This window comes from Lepisma saccharinum, chromosome 18, assembly GCF_977018435.1.
Source record: "Lepisma saccharinum chromosome 18, izLepSacc3.1, whole genome shotgun sequence".
In the NCBI taxonomy this organism is placed as follows: domain Eukaryota; kingdom Metazoa; phylum Arthropoda; class Insecta; order Zygentoma; family Lepismatidae; genus Lepisma; species Lepisma saccharinum.
The window spans coordinates 26,787,688-26,808,292 of record NC_139246.1 but is presented as its reverse complement, the minus strand read 5'-3'; the positions used below and the strand labels follow the sequence as shown (position 1 = coordinate 26,808,292).

At 38.3% G+C, this 20,605-nt stretch overlaps 2 protein-coding genes across 2 annotated transcripts in view; one reads left to right on the top strand and one right to left on the bottom strand.

The window, feature by feature from the left end:
• Positions 1–2,438, bottom strand: part of LOC146001930 (fatty acid synthase-like) — an 82,112-nt gene extending 79,674 nt beyond the window's left edge. The window contains exon 1 of the mRNA XM_083139650.1: positions 2,287–2,438. Coding sequence (XP_082995776.1) covers positions 2,287–2,374 — 88 coding nt within the window. The 5' untranslated portion in view covers positions 2,375–2,438. The remainder of the gene's footprint in view (positions 1–2,286) is intronic.
• LOC146002488 (brachyurin-like) overlaps positions 1–20,605 on the top strand; it is a 156,740-nt gene that overhangs the window by 115,698 nt on the left and 20,437 nt on the right. The gene's annotated exons all lie outside the window — the stretch shown is intronic.

Below are 20,605 nucleotides of genomic sequence, written 5' to 3'. Positions count from 1 at the left end.
TAGCGACGCTAAATAATATAAATACAAATACACGGAAACAGTCGAATTAAGCCAGTGCCTTCTTTAAGAAGCCACTGGCGCAGAGATTGCTTACATGCAACGTCATCAGTGGTAGGCAATGGATCGCAACACTGCATAAACATCACAGTCACACGATATCGACATATTGCAATTATCACATTTATCCACACGCATTAGAAATATTATGTTCAATTCATGTCAGTTTTCAGCACACATTTCCGATCCATGACCTACCATCTATGACGTGGTATGTATGTAAAGAATCTTATTGTTTTGCATTAACATATACAATAATCTACGGCAATAGTATTCACTATATTTGGTGGAGAAAATTTCTTAAAAGAAGAGAACAAATACTTTTAAAATGAGAACTATAAATATGAACGACTGACAAAATATTAGATAACAACAATACGAAGTCAACAAAAACAAAAATGGATAATACATCATATTATAACAATGGAAGGAGAAAGAAAACGATAATTAAATGAATGAAGTAATTGTAGAGATGAATCACCAATAAAGAGTACAGCGCCCTCTTTTGTCAATAACGTCGATCGGTCACCAGGAGGCAATATTTTCAGACATACGCATAAATGTGAGCTAGGTCACTTTTCTAACTACAGGGTGTCCACATGAAACCTCCCTGATTTGAAATTGTAATTGTGAGGAAACTATTCGACATAGAGCCTTGCTATTTCCGGCATAATGTAAAGTAACTCTAAAAGTTTTGGAATTTAGTGCACTTCTGCGTGGGCTCCTTTCGTAATCCTTAAAATGTCTAGCCGATACTCGATCTCTAACCCCTGTCGAGCTGACTGTCGATTAACACTCCCAGTGGCTAGGAACTTGTCATGCCAAGCTCTAATTGTCTTTACGTCTGGCAAACTGTTCTGAAATGTCTTTGAACTGAAATTGCCGATTTCGTCTCCGCGTTCCACACCACGGACTGCCCTCTATCTTGTGGTGTCGTCGTCGGTGCTAATTACTCAGCACCAAAATCATAATAATAATAGTAATATCAATGATGATAATAATAGTAACTTTTTGAGTTGCTTACATGATGCAAACCGCAATGCTCTATGTCGAATAGTTTCCTCACAATTGTAATTTAAAATCAAGGTGGTGTTTCATGTGGACATCCTGTATAAATACGAAGGGATAATTTTCAGTCTTTGAAAGTTACTTTTTAGATATAATTAAATTACAGTTACTGTGCTAGAAAGTAACTTGGTTACTTACATTACTTTCACATTTAGTCTTGATAAATCGTAGGGAAGCAAGACTGTTTTTGCTGTACAGGTGACCATATGAAGTTAACAATAGTTTCCATTAAATAATAATAAATCACACATATTTTACACGGCAGCTTAAAGTTCGGCCGACGGTCTACAGTGATTGTACAGTAAAAGAATTTATAGTTACTTTGCTGCATGTTTCAAAAGCAATGAATTGATTGATTGATTTGGTTTACTTCGCTTTTCTGCCACTTTGGCTAATCGCGAAGATGAGAATGAGTGATAATACAATGAAATTGATGAATGGACACTCACAGCGAACACCTAGCCTAGGCTAGAACCCGGTACCCATGGCGTCGTAGCCCACTGTGCTATCCGCTCAATAGTAATGAACAGAAATAATAATTTAACAGAAAAATATGACATTTTTAGCTTAAAATTTAATGTTTCAGCTCCCTACCTTTCGAAAAATAGAATATCTAATTAAAAATTTAATATTCCCTAATAAAAAAGGTAGGGTTATTAAAACCTACAATTATTAAAGTGATTATTTCATATATTTCCTTAAAAATAAATATAAAATGTATTCTTTATACACGTTTATTACGAGACAGTGTCTTGCATGACGTAATTTTGCTTTGAATTTTTTTTGCTTTACTCTTTGTACATGCTACCTGGAAAAAGCAACTGGTTTTCAGTTATTTGTTACAAGACGTAACTAGTTCCTGTTAAATTTACTACAAACAAATAAGTGTTATACACTAACGCTGACAATCATACGAACGAACTTGGAGCTTAATTTTGAGGGGTAGATTCAAAAGGTTTCTAAGCCCATAAAAATATCATTCACGACTATTTTGTTAAATAACTGTTACATTTGCAAAATCATGAAAGTTATTCGTTACTTTGATACTCAGGTTCCAGGAGGTTTACAAAAGTACAAATAACATGTAAATTTTCATAAAATTAAATTTGTGGGGAGGGGGAAGTACCTCGCCTTGCCCCCTCCAAGTTGTTGTTCACTTACCGTCTCTATCGAAAGGCCTGCAGATGCCGTTCAAACTGAGGACCCCCAGCCTGTAGAAGTGGAGGGACGTGGCTGGATGGAGGCACATGTTGATGCCCCCCACCAGGGCAGAGTCGATGGTGCCGTTCTTGATGGCCCTGTAGGCCTGCTCGATGGCGAATTGGCACGAGGAGCAGGCCGTGTCCACGATGTAGCTGGGGCCTGCAATGGAAGCGCAGTTAGTAAAGGCAAGTTCTTTAGTTTCCAGAGGTTCTGGAATTCTAAGAAAGACTATAAGAAGTTTCTCAAAGCGATATTTGTAATTTTAGTGTATATTTATACTCTATCCCGGGAATCTCTGGAGCAAGGCTGGGCATAACGAAGATAAGGGGAGAAAGCGAGAGTGCGGAGCGAAGCAGTACACGCTGCTGCAAACAGCTCGTAGCAGCAGTCGCTTTTACCCTTCCACGCATTCCCGTTTACTCTCACGAGTTCATTGGTGTATCCGTCTCGAGTCACCACTTCCGCAGAGACTTGTTTTCGTTTGCTTGCTCAAGAGATTCCCGGGACACAGTAAACGTTACCAGCCTATGAACAAGTGGCACGTGCATTTCTCGAGGAGGTTGGGATGTGTCAGTGAGAACAACTTCAACATGAGGAAAATTGCATCATGATGGGTTACCTATGTTGTCACCATTGTGCAACTATAAGATTAGAAATTAGAAATTCTTTATTGATTGATTGATTGATTATTATTTTAATTCGCGTTTTGTGCCTCTTGGCTAATTTGTGAAGATGGGGATGAGTGATGAAATGATGAAATTGATGAATGGACATTCACAAACAACCATGCCCGAGCGGGATTCGAACCCGGGACCCCTGGCGTCGCAGCGCGATATGCTAACCACTGAGCCACAGGGTCAGTCTACAAATTCTTTATTCATGGGCGAAGTTCAGCCTGTGCCAGCTCTAGCACTTAACCCTATGTTGTCACCGTTGTGCAACTTTCAGATTAGAAATTAGAATTTCTTTATTCATGGGCGAAGTTCAGCCTGTGCCTGCTCTAGCATTTAACCCTATGTTGTCACCAATGTGCAACTTTCAGATTAGAAATTAGAAATTCTTTATTCATGGGCGAAGTTCAGCCTGTTCCTGCTCTAGCACTTAACCCTATGATGTCACCATTGTGCAACTATCAGATTAGAAATTAGAAATTCTTTATTCATGGGCGAAGTTCAGCCTGTGGCTGCTCTACCACTTAACCCGCAAAATCTAGTACAATATAACAAACGAAATACAATTACTAGCTACTATAACATAAGAATTCAATTACATCTATCGCTCCTAAATATTTCAGTAATTAACACTATAAAAAGATACAGACAAATTTACTCATTCACACACATCAAAATGTTCTTCTCGGGTTCAAATCTGCTCATTTTTTGGTTTTGATCTCAACGTAAGCATGCTGAATCTATACCGCGTTTGTTAGAACCTGTCCCGTTTCCCGCGCTACGGATCGCTCGACAGTTTCGGTGCCAATGAGAAACGAGAAAAAAGTCGTCTGCTGGGCAGCGAGGAGCGAATGGAAGCCAGAAGAGAGGTGCTTACGTAGACGCTGTTGCCACGGTGCGTATTTTAATTGGCTGCCTGGCTTTGACTTTCCCCAGCACGGAGAAAAGCCAGCGATCAGCTAGCGCGGGAACCGGGACAGGTTGTAACAAACGCGGTATAGTCTTGTGTACTGAGGCTCTGTCCCTGCTCATCTAGAAGTATTTTTGTCACTTCCGTTTTAAAGCTATTGTATGTCGCACACGAGGTACCATCTGGTGGTAGCGCATTCCAACAATATGCAGAAGCAGTTTTGAAGGATGACAGGAATATAGATTTTGAAAATCTGTCCAGATGAAGTTTCATAGAGTGTCGAGTCGCGTAGCTGTGCATGTCGTGTCTAAATTGGAGTCTGTCGTATAAGTCGTATGTCGGTGTTTTTATTTGCAGAATTTTAACTATTGTGCAGGCCAGATGTAGTTTTCTGCGTCGTGTCATATTCAGCCAATTAAGATCATTTAAGTAAGACAGCTAAATGCAAAACGTATGCAGGAATTCTGTACTTTTTGTACAGTTTTAGCATTCTTTTTCGTTAATTAACACTGTAAACAACGTCACAGAAATCGAAGATGGCAAGAACGAGATCTTGCATAAGACGCGGCTAGATATTGCTGATACAGGCCTCATGCAAGTATTGACGACATTTTTGCCGCAGGCCACCTGGATTTTTGATCTAAAATCGCTGTCTTTTCTTGACAAACATGTTTCAGGGCAATGAACAAAATGGAGTTCATTTCAACCTCGTACAACGGCATGGGTCTGTTTTCGATATGTTGTTGGTATGGGTTAGTTATCTCTATTGCTGTCTTACGCAGCGTGCTTATCGATGAGAAAGATGAGGAAACCTCGGCATTGAAGGTTGCGAAATGAGCTCTGCGCATCCAATTTCGCCGGCAAGCGGTCTGATTCCAACCGATACACGGGCCGCACTATAGCGGCACAATCACCAATCGAAGGCACTGTACAGGGTGTCCCTAATGGTACTTTACAAGTTTGATGTCATACAGCACAACTTGCAATTGACATAAAGAAACATATCATGCCCAATTTGATTTACCAGCGCATGGAGTTTTATTGTGTATTAGTCTACTTCAACATGCGCACCTGTAGTGGCGCGTACGACATCTAATCGAAATTCCAACTCTGCCCATACCCTCTCTAGCATATCCCTGTCATCTGTGGCAATGGCAGCTTTTATTCTGGCCTTCAAATCATCAAGATCAGTGACAGGAGTGCTGTACACTGTGTCTTTGACATAGCCCAAGAAAAACAAGTCCAGGAGTTTAATGTCAGGGGATCTAGGAGGCCAGGAAATTGGACCATCCCTTCCAATCCAACGTGCTGGAAATGTACTGTCCAGGACATCTCTCACGTCGAAGGCCCAATGTGATGGTGTACCATCTTATTCAATACCTGACAAAATAAACTTTGAATCACCTACAACAAAGTATATTCCTCTATGTCAATTACAGGCTGTTCTGTAGGACACTAAATTTGTACACTGTGCACTTCAGGTCTGGGCAACTCGCGTGCGCTTGTGTAGGCAAGCAAGCGCTCTGGGCAGTGCGGTGCGTCTTCCCGAGGTCACACTGCACCTCAAGGTCAATGAGCAGCAGAGCAGGAGCGTGGGAAAGGGATGGGGTTATTCAAGAGCCAATGATGTTGGTATAATGGGAATGACACAAATATGACTTGCATAGAATTCGAATAATATGCTTCGGTACTGAGGTAAGTTCGACACTTACCCACAAGGTCATAGAAATATGACACTCGGTTGGCTATCATATTTCTACTGCAGGCCTTTATGAGGTACTTCTGGCTCCTATCCTCGTCCAGGGTGGTGAAGTAGTACTGGGCTTCGTTCTCGCAGCAGCCTATGTAGACTCCTGTGTTCGACTTCCTGATGGTCCATGGGTTTATTCCTGAAAGAAAGGGATGATTTTGCATTACAAAGAAAACCACGAATAAATAACCAATAATTTGACTTGCTACATAAACATATACAACGGGTTGACCAGACCCAAATAAATAGGCCATTTGACATATAATCATTATATGTATAATCGGCTCCCAGAAAATATCGCAATTGATATTAAAGGTAAATAAAACCAATCATATAAGTTTTAAGTATTTACTTCTCTTTCTAACAACACATCTACTTACATAAATAAATATAATTTAAGGACTAGGGTGTAAAACATGGTGACAATTTGGTCATTTTTTAGTTACAGAGTAAAATTTGCCATGTCATACAATTTGCATTGGACTCAGTGAAGCCTTCTGAAATTGGAATACACAACATGAAAACAATTTATCTACGGTATAGCTTCTAATAACCCATTTTCTTAATGAACTCAGAATAGACCAAAATATCACTTACCATGTTTTACACCCGAACCCTTGAATTATAATTTTTGAACCAATGTCATTTTCATTTTTTGTAGTTTCATTTATTAGTGATAATGAAATTCAAGTTCGCTTTTTTTCATTTTTATACAGTCAGTGCTTTTGAACCATTTCGTATATGGCTATGCATTTACGTATATATTTTGTTTAAATTTATGCAAATTGGGGACAGTTTGAAACTTACATGTACTAGTATTATTGCGTGTGTATCTAAGGTATTAAAAGGTAAATACACCCCCTGCACATATAGGTGTGCGCAGGCCTTCTGGTTAAGGGGGCAGAAGCCTTCATGAAAGTTCAGTCGAAGTCATTCCACCTCACTGCCTTATTGTTTTGATGGGTACTAAACAAGGGCGTATATAGTGTGTGTCTGTACCCATCGAAAATCACTCTATTAGAGGAATTCCAGCGTCCGTGGCACAAAAGTTCACTGTTCCCCTCCCTCTTTATTTTTCTTCTCTGTGGTTCAGACTAATTTACATATAATCATGAGTTAGTAGAGCAGATACAAAACAACTGCACATAACTTATTCATTTCCAATATGTGACCAATTTATTCTGAGGTTACATAGATGTAACACAACTAGTTTAACGAATAAAAGACGTGATTCTTAATAATAAGTAATTTGCTGGAGAACGAAGTGACATAGTCCAATCCTATATAGGAAATAAACCCGCCGTAGTTGCTGGGAAATTTCGACGGCTTGAAAATACTTCTTTTGTTTCAAGATAATAATATTGTTCAATAACGGTAATAAGATTTCTACACTAAATTTCTAAGTGAGAGTAATAGGAGGAACAACTGCCCTCCCCCCGTGCGCACGCCTATGCCTGCACATTGCAACGTGACGTGAAGGCCTATGGGGCATGTGTTGTTATTATTGTTATTATTATTATTATTATTATTTGCAACTGTATTTATTCTCTTCTCTAAACATCTAAACATTAGTTTCAAAATTTCCAGACTTTTTGAGTCAACCTTTATTTACACTGGGGAGCTCACTTACCAGCGTCCACCAAAGCCTCAAATGAAGTTTCCAGAGCGAGTCTTGTCTGAGGGTCCATCACGTCTGCCTCTTTCGGGCCAACGTCGAAAAATTCGGCGTCGAAGAGATGGAGGCTTTTGATCTGGCCGGTCCTTTGGGGAATCTCAGGATGAGCTGGAATCAATTTTAGGAATGAGTTATTGCTCATTGAAAAATAGTCAGATTGTGTCCGAAAGGTACAAAGAGCAGATTTCAAGTGTAGTCTTGACGGAAGTGACGTTACCTAGTGCAGTACACGGGCAATAGAGACCACAGCTCGGAGCACGGATCGTTGCAGGCTTGATCACGTGACTTGTGAACTCGTTCATTTGTTTGAAATCACGGCAGTAGAAAGCTAGAAGTTCTTCTAACGTGTGGAAATGTATGTACAAGAACATTTGAAAATGCTTTGTGATGTCTATGGTGAAAAACAAGTGTTTAAAACGGGAAAAAACAATATGTTCTTATTTTTATCTACTGATCGTATTTGGCGCTGCAGTCGAAGTCAAGATTTTCACATCCAGTCCACGACTTCAAGACCGCACTGCGAGACCATTCTCGAGCTTCAATACGCTCTTGCACCTTTTGGACACGACCTTATTTTCAGCCATATTTTCTGGTCTAAAATGCCACCACAAAATCAACATCAAGGTTGTATGTAACCCTTCGTAGCGCCTAGGTGATTCGACCCCCTCCTCTCCCATAACGAAAGATTCTAGATTTCAACAGCCAAATGATCATATGAAGAGAGACAATGAATTTAGTGTAGCGATAAAGATTTTGCGGTGGTAACGTTTTTCGCCTTGTAATCAACGGGTCACGGATTCGAGCCTCGATGGAGGCATATTAAGGTTTTAATCCGACTTTAAACTGTAGGTCCAGTCTTGATTAGCTTATCTCTGCATAAAGCAAACTGAAACAAATTTTGACTGCAGAAGTAATTCGGTTTCTTGCCAACAGTATCATCCCACTGCTGTAATCCAGTGCAAATTATTTTTTTGCTTCTATGTTTAAAATAAGTTTGCCCAAAGGATATATAAAACTACATTATCTTACATTTTGTTTTAAAATTGGAACAATTCGAATAATATCTTAATTATATTCGTGCATGCAGATATTTCTTTTCATGTGATTAGCTGTCGCAATAATTTGAGGCATCTGAATAGAGTAGTCACTAGATGTCTTGATTTAGTCGGGAGAGTCCTTCCTTTTTAATCGTTGCCTAAAGTTCGATTTTTTTTCAATTATATTTTTATCTTTTTGCTATAAGATCTCTGCTGATAATGATAAGTACTTAAGTAAATGTATTATACTTATCTTAAAATGTTATTAATGATTATTATTTTCAAAAATTATCTTGTACTTTAAATTCTATGGTGTTAAATGGTGCTTAACATAAATTTCCTATTTGATTTCGTGTCTCAGAAAGAATCGAACATTTTCATCTTCTTTCGAAATGAACAATTTCTTCTTCTTTCAAAATGAACAATTTATTCTTCTTTCAAAATGAACAATTTATTCTTCTTTCAAAATGAACAATTTACTCCTTCTTTCACAATTAACGATTTACTGTTCTCTCAAATAAACAATTTCTTATTCTTTCAAAATTAACAATTTACGCTACTTTCAAAGTGAACAATTTCTTCTTCTTTCAAAATTAACAATTTATGCTACTTTCAAAATGAGCAAGTTCTTCTTCCTTCAAAATTAACAATTTAATCTTCTTTTAGAATGAACAATTTACTCTTCTTTCGAAATGAACAATTTCTTCTTCTTTAAAAATGAACAATTTCTTCTTTAAAAGTTAACAATTTACTCTTCTTTCATAATTAACAATTTACGCTAGTTTCAAAATGAACACGTTCCTTTTTTGTCATTTGGATAGTTTATTTCTGTTAGAGAATAAAGACTGATACAGTGTCTTAATTTAAAAGTTCATAGTTTGACAGTTCTTGGATTTTTACAGGACAAAATAGCAATTAAGTTACAACAGGTGGGCAGAGGAACGGTTGAAAGTCATTATACTTCACTCTTTCACATTAATGTTCTAAAAATTCATATTCCATGCTCCGTAAATGTGGTAAGTAACCTTATACTCAACACAACATCTCTCAATTGGAAACTTACATGTCTTCCAGTGCCTGTATCTTTCGTCCGTGAGGTCCACCTTTTCGAAAAGCTTGTCCCGTAGCTCATACACGTCATCGCATCCAGGAAAGCGTCCCGAAATTCCCGAAATGACGATGTCTTCCGGGTCGAGATTGAGCAGATCCTGGTTTTCCGACATCTTGAATCAGAGAACGACCAAATACGTGTGTGGATGACTGGGTGAGTTGATTTTAATAAAAACCCTGGAAGGAAAAAATGATGTAATGTATTTCGATACTTAGGGAATCTTAAGTTTCACAACACTTACCACTTTACAATTGATATCTCACGTTATGGGAATTTGAAATTCACGAGGCATCTCCTATTTGCAAAAACATTCCATACTCTTGTCCGGTCATCTGTGGGGCAAGCGAACGAAAACATGTCTCTGCGCAAGTAGTGAGACGACACCGTTCCAGCAATGAACACGTGTAAGGGAATGGGATTGCATGGAGGGAAAAGCGACTGCAGTTACCAGCCTTCGACGCAGCGTGTACTGCTTCGCTCTGCCTACAAGATTTCACCTCCCCTTTCTCCTCCGCTATGCGCGACCTTTACACCAGAGATATCCGGGATATAGGAGTCTAACTTTTCCGATTCAAAATCTACGTTTTGTTATACAGTAAAACCTCGTTAATCCGGACTCCGATAAGTCGGACTTCGCTTAATCCCGACAGGCCAAAAAAAATAAAGACAGAATGCAAGGTTTTAAATGTGGCTAGAAGTGAACAAGAGAAATTCCCAAAGAAGAGGCAGTCAACCACTGATGAAATTCTGTTTCCCGCAGACTTTGTACTGTACTGGATAGTGTATTTAGGCCTATGCCCTTTAAATACACCATAGTAAACGTGTTGAAGAACTTACTATTGTCCCAACAACTTAATTAACCTTCATATGTTAACAATTGCACCTGCACTTATACATCATATAATGCATACCTAACCTACCCCCCCCCCTCGGCATACACATTGAACTACCGAAGACTTATTACTTATCTTTACTCAACAGTATATATACTAATCTATTCAATGTATTATTTTATCATTGTATAATCTTTATATTATCTTTATTGTATTATCATGATCATTATGTGTTTTTTTTCTTTCTTTTTGTTTTTATTCATTTATTGTATCTTTGACAAGGGTTGGTTGTAAGAACGGCCCATGAGGCCGAAACACGCCTGCTTAAATAAAGACCATTCTATTCTATTCTATTCTATTCTATTCTATAAACGGAGTTTAATGCACTTTCTACTGTTCTTTTAGGTTATTTCAGTTAATCCGCACTTTCGTTAAACTGGTCAACCTATCTCCTCATTAGCCCGGATTAGCGCGGTTTTACTGTATTTTTCAGTTTGAAAATATAAATGCGTGGAAAATGATTATTAAAAGAAAATTAAAGAAAAGGACAACAAGATAAGGAAAATTATAAAATAAATGAAATATTACACATAATCGAAAAAGTAAGTAAGAACTAAGGTTAGGTTCACCCGAGAGCGTGGCGGGAATCAAGGGGTACCTGGTTCGATCTCCGGTAGAGGAACATTATACAGTGGTTTGGATTCCACTACGAATTAGCCTATCTGAGCATGCAGTACACTTAAAACAATAACACAAAAGTTTGAAGTGGTATCCGAACCACTGTGCATTGTTCCTCTACCGGATTAACGGACAAGAAGTCATGGAAACATGGAACAGTAGGAAATATAAATGCAAGCTTTAGTAGAGGAAACGAAAAGCAATTATAAATATTATGAAACACTATAAAAAGGGAAACACGGGCGATAACAAAAATAATGAAAAATAATACATAAACAATAAATAAAGGAAGCGTAAAATTGAAAAAATGCAAAGATACATTGATATAATTAAAATATTGTTTGATCTGGTTTATTTTCATTCGCTTTTCGGCCACTTTTGGCTAACCGCGAAAATGAGAGCGAATGTGACAGAATGAAAAAATGAACGGACAGTCACACACGCAATTGGACAGCACACAAGCTTCACAGAGAGTTAAACTGGCCGTGGGTCGGGACACCAGACTTTCGCTTGTCTGCAAAATGCAGTCAAGGGTGTACTGCGTGGATGGGAGGTTAACATTTGTGTGTCTTAATAAACGGTCACCCATTACACCTCTAAAAGAAAAGATACAAAGGAATAAGGAAATGTGTGTGTATGTACATGGAAACGGCAAATATAATTTATACAGAGCATTCCCTGACGTTCGCTACGAGACTCAGCGGCAAGCGGCCCGGCATCAGCGCTTGTCTTTCCCGGTGAACGGGTCCGCGACAGTCGCAGGCTACTGTCTGTTTTTTTCGCTCTCTTTCCCTTTCTGTTGACGTTGCGGACTGACGCCAGTATAATCCTCCCTCGGAAGTTGTGTTGTGTCGTGTCCGTGTGTTGAAGATTGTGGCTTAATATGACACCACAAAAGTTTACATTACAACAAAAGGATTTATCTTGTCGAGTGTTACTTCGGAAAGAGGAATTGTGGAGAAGTGCGACGACGTTTGCAACGAAATTTCCTGGTGTTCCCGTTCCATAGGACCACTATATTAAACCTCGTAAAAAAGTTTAGAGTAACAGGGTCAGTTCTGAATAAAAGTGTGAAAAAATGGGGAGATCTAAAAAATAAAGTATACAAAGACAATCCGCACACCATCCGTGAGTTAATAGAGAGTATTGTACGAGAAATCTGGAGAATTACAGTAGACGAACTTGCGCGTTTAAATGCCAATTTCCTTGGGAGATGCCAGGAATGTGTTGCAGGAGAGGGACATAATTTTCAACACCTTCTGTAGTCAAGGTTAGTACACAATATGAAAACTGTAATTTTAATATCCGACTCTAGCGACTGTCGCGGACCAGTTCACCGGGAAAGACAAGCGCTGATGCCGGGCTGCTTGCCGCCGAGTCTCGTAGCGAATGTCAGGGAATGCTCTGTACTTGCAAAAATTTCGTAGAAAATGCAGTGGATTATGCAACAAGAAAAGATAACTCACACTTCACACTGATTCCTAAATGAAAAACTCAATATGCTGACCAAGGTAGAAATTTATGTTTTATAATAAAATGAATTTCTGCCTTGGTCAGCATATTGAGTTTTTCATATAGAAACAAGGCTTAATAGTGTCATGATCCTAAACTCTGCATCATGAAACACAGACTGGATCAAGCGACTGATGAAGTTGATGTCTCCTCATTGAGTTACAGTTTCTTTAATATGATATATACGCGATAATATGGAAATGTAATCACTCAGAAGCACACACATAAGGAGAAATCTTGTAAAGAACCTAACCTACCTGTTGAATGTAGTTGAGTGATCGACGTCCAGAGAAGATGGTATCTGAAGCTAGCAAGGACTGCCAACTTTCTCCGCTCGCTTCGTTCACAACACCACCCAGTTCAGTGTAGTGGTCGTTGCGTGAAGGAACATCGGTCACTAACCAGAACACCAAGATGGCGGCTATCTTTTAAACCTTGCATAAGCAGGAAGAGGCGAACGGCGGTAATGTACTCTGTCGATTCTCCCACGCTGGTCGGAATCTGTTGCCAGTCCCGTGACCTCTCCATCCGCTTCAAGTCTTCCACAATGGATTCAATGTACTCTAGCGTCGGGTGCATTCACGATGTCTGCTTCCCCTTCTTTTGAATGTATTACTTGAGGGTCATCGCCCAAACAGAGGCAGTGTGATTGATTTCTTGAGTGCATAGAACTTGTACGGAGCTCATACACTCAGGAGAATATCACTGTTGTTATGGAATCATTAAAAAGTACCACAATTTTCTGTAGTTTATATTGCTTTCTCGCAAACAAGCCGGGCAATCTAGAGACAATCCACGATTAGTCCAGTGATATTAGAGTTTCACCTGGACATTTAAAAAATTAAACGAAACTTGCTGGAGTATTTAGTAGTACTTGAGTTGTATTTGCCACAAAAAGTCCCAAAGAATCCCGCTGCGGGCTTCGGAGATGTGACGTCATCAATATGGCCGCCGCCAGAATTTGTAGTGCAATGTTTAAACGTGTATAACTTCTCACAGGATAGAGATAAGACCTTTGTTTTTGCACCAAAATTTGCAATTTATCGAAGAAAGTATATTATAGGAAAGTATAATATGTCTCGTATATACTGGACACTTTTTCTCAAATATATTAACAAAAATGGAAAAAATTAGATTTTTCATTACCTGTTTTAACTTCTTTTTGTAAATAACTTAATAATTATAAAGTACTATTGAACATTTTGAATATTTTTTAACATTTTTCAAATTGTGCAAGTTTTAGGGATTTCAGCGCGCTTGTCATTAAGCCCCTAATAATGGAAATGTTCTCTTGTCTATGCCACACTGTGGGGTCAGACCATTGATAATTTGATTTGTTGTTGTATTAAGTCCACTTTGTGCAGAGATAGGACGTAACGTGTAACGAACCTGAGTGTTTAATGTTTAGTATTTGTTGAGATGTTAAGATTTTTTAAAACCTTTGTTATTTCAACTCATATTACATCACACACCTTTTTAATTATAAAATTCATAAATAATAATTGTGTACAAAGAGTTGCAACATAGAAGGACCTGGGTGTCCTTTCCTTTTCAGAACACATCTCCGCAGTCTTCCATGCGTACGTTGCTCTCAGAATTTTTTACAAATCTTTCGTATCACCCAAAATTGAATACTGTTCTCCGATCTGGTTTATGGCATGCCCTAATTTAGATAGACTAAATTCTGTTCTAAATTTCTTCCTGGCCGTCGTTGGTTACAGAATTTCATCCACTATTCTTCTGAATATTTTAAATACCCAACCACCTCACGAGAGACATAAACTGGAAGACCATGTATTCCTGCATAAAATAGTAAATTGTACCATCAGAACTGATCGCCTTCTTCGGGAAATTAACTTTCTAGTGCCTTTTCGCAAAACAAGAAGCACTCAACTTCTTGCTTCTCAGAAGCCAAGGTTATGTCTTATCCAGCGTTCCCTGCTGTACAGACTACCCAGCAAATTCAACAATTTGACAGATCAAATAGCCATTTTCGATAATCAGGTACGTTTTAAAAGGCTATTGTACAAAAATATTTAATACTCTTTATCGGATGTAATTTTTTTGTTTGTTATATTTTTTTGTTATTTTTGTTTTCTTTCTACTGTTACACATTCTAATGTAAAATGGCTAACGCTGTATTTGGAATTCTTGTTAAATAAATAAATAAATAAGAAAAATACGTTAATTGAACTGGGTATACATTAAATTTCTCAAATGCGTCATAATCTGCCAGTGGTGACGTCATATTTCCAACTCGCCAGACAAAGTGAAGGGGCTCACCTGAATATTATTACCTAACGACGGGCCGAGTCGGAAAACAAAAGATGGTGATGAATTCCTATATGAGGTAATTTCGTTTTATAGCTATTATTGTTTGTTGCTCCAAGTAATATTGCTAGCCCCCCCCCCACCGATGCAACAGTGGCAGTGTCGACGATTAGTATACAAAGAGAAAAATATATTGTCTTTGCCCCCCCCACTTTTGGGACCTTGCCCCCCTTCGGTTTTGGAACCCAATCGCCGCCACTGAGCAGTGGTAACTCTGTCGCCTTGTAATCAAGGGGCCACGGTCGATCCCGGTGGAGGCACATGGTTGTTAGGATCCACTTTTGTTTGTCCAGTACCGAGTAGTTATCTAGGGCCTCCCCGATGGCGCAGTGGTAGCGTCGTCGCATTGTAATCAAGGGGTCCCGGGTTCGATACCGCTGGACGCACTTTAAACTGTAGGTACAGTCCCAATTAGCCTTACTGTGCATAAAGTGGACTTAAAACCAATTCAACCGACCGAGTAGTTATCTGTACGTCAAGTAGACTTCAAGCAACACATTTTTAAAAAATACCCCTCTCTCTCACACACACACACTCTGTGCAGGAATAATTTTGGTAAAGTAACAGAACATCTACAGCTTATGAAATACATAGCTTTGTTCTAAATTACTACATGGCAAGGTCATTTCATTGTTGGGTTCAACGCACTGCAAGCACTGATATCTTATGCAGCGACATTTCATTGTTTGCAAAGCGGCTTCCGGTACCATAATGTCCACGGATTCAATACCGGAAGTTGCAGGTGAATTACGTCATATGATTATGTTACATTCTTTTTCGATTGCCTTAGATCAGTGGTGCAAACAGTAAGCCTAATTATCTTGAATGGCAGAGTGGAACTTCGGAAAAATTTTCAATTTTAAGTAGATCTTTTGGTAGCTCCGTTTAGTTGGCTGCACTTTTTTACGCTAGGTGTAGTGCAGGTGTATACCGGTGTCAAGCTGGTGCAAGATAATGACGTCCAACCAAGTAGACAGATAACGGTGTTAAAGTTCAAAAGATTCAACAAATGCCTGTCTGCTGCTGTAAATGTTCATTTGATTAGTTAGCACGCACCACGTGATCATACACCAAACACCACACCGCTCCAGAAAGTAGTGCAAACGGTGCAGACACCAAATACACTACTTGACACCAAAACAGTGAAGTAGACGAGTCGGTGTTGCACCGTCGAACACGCGCGACTGCAGAGAGGGTAGAAAAAGTTCAGCGAACGAGGTTATTGCTCTCTCCACGAAAATAGACCAGTCAAGGTCAGAGCTTCCCCTTGCCTCATCCACTTCCCTGGCCCTCCAGGGTTGCCACACTTCTTCTAAGTTGCTCAGTTGACACTTCGCGCTTTGTACGTATGCGGTTGATTTCGTCGGTTGATATTGTTGCTTATTGGCAACATACGTGGGCAGCGTGACCTTGACTGGACTATTTTCATGGCTTTAGCTACAGTGTTTGTTACTGGACCACAAACAGCAATAGAGTATAGATGTGGTAATTCTTATAGGCCTAATGCAACAGTCACTGTATATTAATGTAAAACAAACATTGTTATGGACACTAGAATGATATATCAATCTAATATCATTATTATTTAACTTTAACATCGTTAGTATTACTTCTAACAGTAATCATACTAACAGTATCCCCATCCCCTTCTCTCTCTCTCTCCGTCTCTCTGTGTGTGTGTGTGTGTGTGTGGAGATGTTTCAGTTTGCATAACACTGCTTCTTGAGCAAATCATTATCTTAAGCTTTCTTATCAGCAATAGTGTACACGCGTGTCCATTGCGTTGTTTATTTTTTATTAAATATTTTGAGGATGATAAGGAAAACATGAATGGGTTTCCCATTATTGGAAAGATTGAGAAATCCTTTTCGTTCATTCATGAATAAGTTGGCACACAGAAGAAACCATTTCGTTACGTTTTCTGAATATCGTGTTATTGTCTTTGACAAACAATTCAGTTCATTCCTAGAATTCTTGCTTCTTCAGTAATCCACGGTAACAATTATATCAGGAGCAATGGCTTATTTATAATTTGTTAACATTTATGTTGCACAACCATCGTAGGTGGAATTTGGGGGTGGCAAGATATGGGGTGGCTCATGGGCGGATTTCGTTTTCTTGCGGGGGAGAGGTGCAGCATGTGTTGTATACACAAACACACACACACACACACACAAGGGCGCCCCCTGGATTTTTTCTAAGGGGGTCAGTCACAGAAACTATTATTATTATTATTATTATTATTACTGCTATTAACAATTCAGAAATTATTTATTAGGTTACTTCGTATGATAATGAAGAAAAGTTGCATATCATGAAATTAAATGGAGTGGTTGGAGACAGTGGCGCAGGAACGGGGGGGGGGGGGTACAGGAGTACATTGTACCCCTCAAATTTTTGAAAGGGGATACTGTACACCCTAAATCCTTAAATCGAGTTGTACCCCCTGTACCCCTTTTTGGTAATTTGACAGCAGACGGAAGATGCTACTGTTAAAATTACCTATTATCAATTCGCCCAATAAAAAAATGTATTATTGTTTATAAATTTTAAGCATTATAGTCCTTACCACAGAAATTCAAAACATTTAATTTTAAACTTATTATACTACATTGTGCTTGCTACTAGTTAGTTCATTGACCTAAGTTCTTGGAAACCTCTTTAAGGACATGAAAATTCTTTAAAATGTGTGTGTGGAACGATGGAATCAGATTGACTCTCAGACAATTACGCTGCAGACGATTGCTGCTTTGCGTAAGGGGGGGTACACATTTCTAAAGCAGTGGTTTACAATGCACTCCTGTACCTCACCCATATTTTTCATGAATTTGTAAGAGGGTGTTGGGAAAACTATACTTAAACCTATATATTAAGATATATATTTTTTAAAAAATAGAGTGCCGATTAGCCTATCTGAGAATGATTTGAATTTGGAATAAGTTTTCATAACTTCAGAGTGGAAACCGAAAGAAAAATAAGCACAAACAAGAACGAGAAGGACCTCACCACACAGGAGACGAGATGAGGCTGTGACAATTCTAGACTCATCGCATCGCGATATCATTCCTAGGTGAAATGAAATCTTTCCTAGACATTTAAACAGGGTGCAATTTGAGATTTTATCAGAGGGGGGACTATTTTTTACCTATGTATTAGGTATACTTATAATTGGACATTAATTACTTAAAATCTAATTGTGATATCTGCTACCTTCATTTGGTGCAAAGGTACATAAACCTTAATTTTGAAACTCAGCTATCTTATCTACAGGGTAGGGTTTTTTGTAGACAACGAAACCAGACAGGATGCCTTCCAATGGAGACGTTTAAACGAATATATTATTTAAACACAGGATACATGGAGTAAGAATTTTACATGATAAGCAACATTCTTCTATAATTTTCTCGTTACAGTCAATTTTCATCTCAATATTCTTTTTATTATTTATTTTCTTTATTTGGATATTCTTCTATATGTACTTCCTTAGTAGTGGGCAGATCTGGATCGGGACTTCCTTCTCAATGGGCGGTCTGGACTTCCCTCTTAATGGACGTTCTGGGTCGGGACTTCCTTCTTGATGGACGGCCTGGATCGGAACTTCTGGATCGGGACTTCCTTCTTATCTTCTTTGTAAACTTCCCTCTGGATTTCAATTTAGGTTTTGACTATTTAACGAATGCCTTTATCCTTTTCCAACTTTTTCCTCCAAGCTTTGGGAATAATACTAATATCCTCCCTTGGGGCTTCGATCGGAACGCGCCACCACTAACTAGGTACAACAGAGTGTATACTTGGTGCAGCCGATTGACATGCGCATCCAAGTAGGTGCTACAGTTAAACTGCGCAACCAAAAAGTGCTGTGGGGCGTCGATCGGAACGCGCTCGCCACTGATGTAAACAAAATTTCCACTACGGGAATGGTAAATCAACCAAACAGATGCAATATCTGTTCAAAGACACAAACTTGTATCAGTGCTTTGACTTCCTTAATTTTCATATTAACTTACATGTGATCATTGATTTGATTTATAAGATATATATATTAATTTACTTCTTTCATATTTATTTTTTGTCTTCTTATAATATATTCTATTGTTTTTCATCTTTCCAATTTGCTTTGTTCTTATTTATACAGTTATTCACATATATTATGCCAATTCTTAACCTTGCACGCCTGGTGCTGACATCTCTATTCGTCTTTGGCAAACTATTCACATTACTTGGTCCTATTGGGTACGTAACACAATATTCCCCCCGTTGGCCATAAAAAAAATTGTCGTAATATATATATATATATATATATATATATATATGCAGATACATTTTTTTCAAATTATATATGTACAAGTCTATTATTTCTTCTTGACGCTTTCTTTCTTCTCTTCTGTACAATTATATCTTCTAATGTTATCTAAATTCTCTCTCCTTTCTACATCTGTTTTTATGTGCTTTAGAAGAACTGTATTTCTAAAAGTACTTATCACTTCATATGGGCCTTCATATATGAAAAATAGCTTTTTGATAGCTTTCTCTGAAGCTTTGCTCACCGGATGTGTTTTACAAAACACCAAACCTCCTTTCTTGATATCTATTTTCTTCACCTTCTTCTCTTCCTTTGTCTTTCTTCTATTTCTCTTTTTATACAGCTCTAATATCACTTTCTTCATTTCGCTCTTTTGCTCCATCATATCTGGCCACTCCAATTCTTCAAACACATATGGTTCCTCCGTGTATCCGAGAAATAATTCAGCAGGGCTTCTTCCTGTTTCTTCTGACAATGCGTTATTTAACAATTTAGTTATTTTATTAACAACAGTTGACCATCGTGTATGGTTATCGTGGCAGTATGTTCTTAACAGTCTGACTATTTCTCCATTGTATCGTTCTATGGGATTCGAGCTGGGGTGGTATCGCGTTACATTTATTACTTTGACTCCTTTGAATTGCATATAGTCCATGAAATACTCCGAAACAAACTGTGTACCATTATCTGTTAACACCTTTCTAGGAATTCCATAGTGTTTAGTGAAACCGTCTTCGAAACATTTAACTATCTCTTTTGATGTTGCTTTTCTTATGTTGTAACACATTACAAATTTATTACTTATGTCCACGCATGTAAGGATGTATTGGAATCCTCTTGATCTCGGCAGTGGTCCAATTAAGTCTATGGATATTAAATCCAATGGCCTTCGAGCTATAACGTGTAATTCTTCCTTTTTTAATTTCCATTTATATGGCTTAGTCTGTATGCATACCACGCAGTTTCTAACATGGTCCACAACATCCTTTTTCAGAGTCTTCCAAAAATAAAAACGACGTGCCATCCTCAAAGTTTTGTCTGTCCCAAAATGTCCTGACTCTTCATGTACTGTTGTTAAGATCTTATAGATCATTGTTTTGGGTACACATAACCTTACTTGGTGTGGATTTTCAATGTTCACTTTAAAAATCATGCCTTCTATAATTCTGTAATTCCCTTTGATTCTGGCTTTTCTCATCTTCGTTTCTCTAACAATAGTTTCTCCTTCCAATATTTTAAATATAGTACTAAGTTCTTCATCTTCTTTCATCTCTTTTATCCATTCTTCTTTTACTATATTCTTAATTTCTTCCTCCACAATCGCATTTATGGACAATTTGATTATCTCTTCTGGTTCTTGTTGGGGTCTTATTGGAGCTCTGCTTAATGCATCGGCAATTTGATTATCCCTGCCCTTTATATCAATCACTTCAAAGCTATATTCTTGTATTAACAGGGCCCATCTG